The 5295-nt window shown below is 43.5% G+C and overlaps 1 protein-coding gene across 3 annotated transcripts in view; it reads right to left on the bottom strand.

The window, feature by feature from the left end:
- Nucleotides 1–5295, bottom strand: part of LOC109512757 (protein FAM102B) — a 26843-nt gene that overhangs the window by 8052 nt on the left and 13496 nt on the right. For 2 of the 3 annotated variants that reach the window (XM_019864742.1, XM_019864744.1), the window contains exon 7: nucleotides 1211–1312. In XM_019864742.1, the coding sequence (XP_019720301.1) occupies nucleotides 1211–1312 (102 nt within the window). The remainder of the gene's footprint in view (nucleotides 1–1210; nucleotides 1313–5295) is intronic. The other variant, XM_019864743.1, reaches the window with a different exon arrangement.

Here is a 5295-nt window from a genome sequence, read left to right as displayed (position 1 = left end):
TTATTGTCAAATGTGTTGTATTTGTAACATACAGCACAGATGAAATTTCTTCCCTCTCAACATCAAATAAGAGGAGCCGCTGTGGGTGTCCGCGCCACCATATATATATATATATATATATATATATATATATATACACACACACATACAGTATATAGATATAGATATAGTTAATAACCCAAAGATTTGTCTTCTGTGACCATGTACCTGTGTAATTTTAGTTTTACCGGTAATAAGAGAGTCATATTTGTTTTGCTGTTAAAAATATAAATGTCAGCAGTTTGGAATGACAGACAAAAGTTTCTGAAGAAACACTACAGGCATTTCAGGACCTTATAGTTCCATCCAGTTGAGAAACAGTGATTTTGTGGGCTCCTCCCAGGTATTCGGACATCCTTTCTCATTTAAAAAACATGTGAGGTAAATTTATTGGAGACTATAAATAGGTTTCTGGTTAGCGATCGTTTATGAGTCGTTCGATTGACTGGTGACTTCAACCTGACCCAACTGAGAAAGGAAGCTATGAAACGAACCCCATTCAAAGTCAGAAATTACTGCACCATCAGTAGAGAAAATGTGGCACTCATGCCACAGAGCAGGTGGTTCTCTTTTTTTTTTTTTTTTTTGCGGGCCACTTTAGAGTTACGTCTTCCCTCGAAGGGCTGTTCTGAAAGTGAAACCGAATAAATGTTTCTCGGGGTATTATTACTTGTAGACAACAAATGGATGGACTACAAGTTTTCAAATCACTCAATTCAACCATTTGTTTGTTGTTGATCAATTATTGTTGAGATAAGTGGAACGAGGCTAACAAAATGTCAATGTTATTTATTACAAATGACAATTCAACATTTTGGTACAGGATTTAGCAGTGATCATGATTTGCTTTTGCGGGCCACATAAAGTGATGTGGCGTGCCGGATCTGGCCCCGGGGCCTTGACTTTGACACCTGTGCCATAGACTTTGGAGGTGGTCGATGAAGGTTACTTTTGGCTTCAACTTCTGGAGTTACTGGGCTTTTATAGTTGCAGTCCACCTCCTCCACCTCCTCTAATCTTTGTTCGCATTCTCATCTCTAGAATCATCAAAACCTGATCCTCATGCCTGATCAAGTTACTGGGGAAAATTCAAAAACAACATTTCTCAAGTGCAAAACATCACGCTATAATCCAGCCAGAGTTTATTTCTTTCAAAGCACATTAGACTTACCTGAGAGTTTGGACTGTTGGCTGGTGTAGCTGGAAGTTCGTGAGTGGCCAGAGCCGCCAAGATCATCAGACACCACGGGACACTTGACTTCTCGACTCTCTGCTATGTTGCAAAAGAAATTAGTATTTGAAATTGCTATGTGAATGATTTAGTCCGGTTAAGCAGGCTTATTCCCGAACAATTGGAAAGTGACAGGCTTTTTCGGATCAGACACAATCATTCACATTACATAGCTGTCAAAAACCCACTGGATTTTGTGTGTCTGACAGTGCATCCTTCACATACAAATATGAAGCAGAAAGCTGTCATTGGAAGTAGGAAATCGACATGCGGATCAGTGCAATGTCTTCTGTGATGTGGACTCTGTATCCATCCGTTGTGTTGAAGAGGGAGCTGAGCCGAAAGGTGAAGCTCTCGATTTACTAGTCGATCTACGTTCCTACCTTCACATATGGTCATGAGCTGTGGCTCATGACCAAAAGAATAAGATCCCGTAAGCGCAATTAAACGATGACGGACTGGCCGACAGTTCTGAAATATCAGTAATGAACTGTAATTTAACTATGACGGACACACTGAAAATAACTGACGGATTGACAGAATGGACGATTCCATTGTGGTATAGCTTGAAATAATGACAGACTGACGATGATGGACGGGTGCACATGCCTCTGATGAATGATGAATGACGGAGCAGAAAAATTTAATAAATTGCCTACCAGTTAGTGTAAGATTAAGGGAACCACCCCCATACCGCCCCTGCAGACTAATTATGTTTACGATTATGTTTTATGCGCCTGTAATGGGCAGCATTTTTCACAGCCCCGTTTTGTTCAGCGGAGTTGTCAGCGCTGTTGCATGTCTGAAATAGAAAACTTAAAATTTATAAAACTTATGCCAATTATCTTATTTGTCATCTGTTCTTGAATTTGGTTCGTGGCATTTTGTTGCAGCTTTTTGGATTCCTTCGCCCAATTAAAATTTGTCAGACATTCTATTTAAATTTGTGATTGAACAAGTTTGGAGGTAATCAGGCTTGGCTGTGGTCAGTGAAAACTAACTTTCTGAAAAAGTGTGTGTGTGAGGTGTGGGGAGTATTTTTTCCTCACAGGGGCCAGGTAGTTTTGATACAAATCCTTTTCTTGCTGGCTCTCGACGAAGGCGGACGCTTTTCTGCTCAGCTCCTTCCTACCCCACCCTCTCCTTGCTCGCCACTCAGTCTACGTGCTGTCTGTGTCTAACTTTTCCTAGCCTCCTATCGTACTTTCACCCTCAGAATAAACCATGGAATTGGTTGGCTGGTCCCTCGATGCAATCGACAAAATTTTCTCGACGAGAAGAGCAGGCAGTGGGGAGCCTACTTGCCCCTCGGGGACATTTGCTGCCGGATACGCCCTTGATCCATGGAGCAAGTGGAGAATGGTGTGCCTGTCAATACTGTCCGTTGAGGATGTGGAAGACATCTACATTATTGGCCTTCTGATAACAGGTATGCTGCTGTTTGGTGTTAGCAGTTTCCTGTTCTATGCAAAATTCAACCGATGGGAGCAGCTTTATTGGAAGTGAAGAAGCTGCCGGTCATTCTGGATGGTCTGGCGCGAATGTCCAATACACAGACTCAAGCGGTGACTGAGCTCAACCGCAATATGGACGCGGCTTTGGGGTGTCTCCGTACGATTGGCGACAACTTGGTGAAGTTGGAATTCTCGCTTCGTAAAGTAAATGAGGATTTGGCTGATCGGCGCCAGTGAAGGAATACAGCCACGAACTCAAGGCCACCTGAAATTGTTGGCGGCCGTCCCAAGACAAAACAACGCAATCTGGACCCTTTCCCCTGGAAAGTACGCATGGAAGCTAGTGCCCCCACCATCACCCCCACCCTCTCGGCCTCGAACTGATAAGCTGGGACTGTCTCCATCAGCCCCCACATCCATCCGCCCCCCCATCACGTTATGTCTTGTGTCTTGTTGTAACTGTCATATGCTTGATGTGCAGGGAATTTTTTTCTCCTAGACTTAAATTATCCTCAGAAGAGGATAGTTCGAGCATGGTTTTTTTACCCCCTCCTTCCCTAGTGTTTACTTTTCTCATCTAAGATCTCGGGGCGCTGTACTTACGGCGATTACCGACAGGCCCTTTGCACTGTATCCCATGTTCGTCTTTGTTTTTCATGTTTCTTGTGCAAAGCGTGCCTGTTAAGTCCAATTACCCCATGGGGATGAATAAAGTTTTCTGAATCTGAATCTGAATCTGAATACAAATCACCTAAATCTGGATTTCATGTTTAGTTGGGTTATCTTTATCTGATATTCGCATTTGTTTGATTATCTTCCAGTTTGAAAAACAGCCAGCACATGAAAAATTAACCAAAACAGATACTTTCAATTTACGGTACATCCCTACAACTTATCATTGTCAATATCCTTCTTCCAGGAGTCTTGAATTAGCTGATTTTGTTTCAATTTCAGCTATCAGTAAGTTATGATGTGCAAAAATAGTGTTAGATCTGATTGAATATTTCCTGTTGTGTTCCTTTTTCTATTTATCAACATTTTTGATACTGTTCCCATTTCCATCCATTCTTTTTCTTCTTCTGCTGACTCGAGGTTGGGTCGTGAAGGCAGCAGCTTCAGCAGGGAAGCCCAGACATCCCTCTACCCAGTATTTCTTTCAACTATTTAAGGGGGATGCAAAAGCATTCCAACCAACAAGGGAGACAGTCTCTCCAGCATGTCCTGGTTTGTCCCCGGGGCCTCCTCTCTGTGGGACACGCCCGAAACACCTTACCAGGGAGGCCTACAAGGACGCATCTTTACCAGATGCCCAAGCCACCGGGTCCTCTCGATGCAGAAGAGCAGTGGCTCTATTTTGAGCCCCTCCTGAATGACCGAGCCTCTTACACTTTATCTAAGGGAGAGCCCAGACACCAAGCGGAGGAAACCGATTTCGGCCACTTGTATTCGGTCCTGATACAGTTGGTGAGGGTAAATCAACTGGAAATTGAGAACTTTACCTTTTGGCCTCGCTCCTTCTTTACCACGACAGACTAAGCTATCGGAATTACAATTAACTCAACTACACAAGATAATCATTATTGTACAATAATAATGTATTTTAATGTACAGTGGAACCTCGACTTGCGAACGACCGTTTTTAATGAAGTTTTCAAGTTATGCACAAAATCTGACCAGTGCTGTACTTCTTGGCTACAACTTACCTCCTTGGATCACAAACCCCTCCACCACGATAAAGTGATGGCCCAGGAAGAGGATTGCTGACGACTGAAATGCTTAAAAAGCCTCTAAAGCACATATGTCAAAGTGCCGGCCCGCGGGCCAAATCCGGCCCGTGAGAATGTTTTCAGTGGCCCCTGGGATGATATTGATTTATTATTAGAACCGGCCCGCGGACCGCAGCAAGCCGAGAGCCCGCAGATCTTTTACACGCACCAATACTACATTTCCCACAATGCAACGGTGACGCGCCAAGCAGTCGGCCGCTTTATTTAAATAGTTATTAGTCTAGCAGTCGTTCCCATAACAGTGACATTAGCTTTCAGATACCCATCAAAAATGGCAAAACGGAAGGTGGACACTGAGAACCGGGGGTTTCAAACAAGGTGGGAGTCGAAGTACGTGTTCATGGACGTAGCTGGAAAACCTGTGTGTCTTCTGTGCGGAGAAAGTGTGGCGCGATTGAAATAGTGTAATCTGAGACGACATCATGAAACGAAACACGCGAACAAAAACAAGAACATGGACATGGAGGGGGAAGGGGGATTTCATTAAAAACGGTATACTTAAAGTTTGAGTTTGTGACGAAGTTTACCCCGAAAAAAAGCAACTCTTTTTAAACGTGAGCATTAGCAGAAACACAATGGCAGTGTTTCTGCAAAGATACGGCAGTGCGTGCTGAGCAGTTTGACGGTTTCCTCCCCGACACAGTGGTCCCGCTGCGCATCCAGGCTGCTCAAACGTTGTCGAAAGTTTGGCAGCACATACGTGTGTGAACAACTATTTTCTTTGATGAAGCTGAACAAAACATCACACAGAAGTCGATTTACTGCTGAACACCCTCACTCAATT

The sequence above is a fragment of the Hippocampus comes genome, unplaced genomic scaffold (assembly GCF_001891065.2).
Source record: "Hippocampus comes isolate QL1 unplaced genomic scaffold, H_comes_QL1_v1.1 scaffold172, whole genome shotgun sequence".
Taxonomy (NCBI): domain Eukaryota; kingdom Metazoa; phylum Chordata; class Actinopteri; order Syngnathiformes; family Syngnathidae; genus Hippocampus; species Hippocampus comes.
Note: the sequence above shows the minus strand (reverse complement) of the source record. Positions and strands in the feature narration are given on the sequence as shown.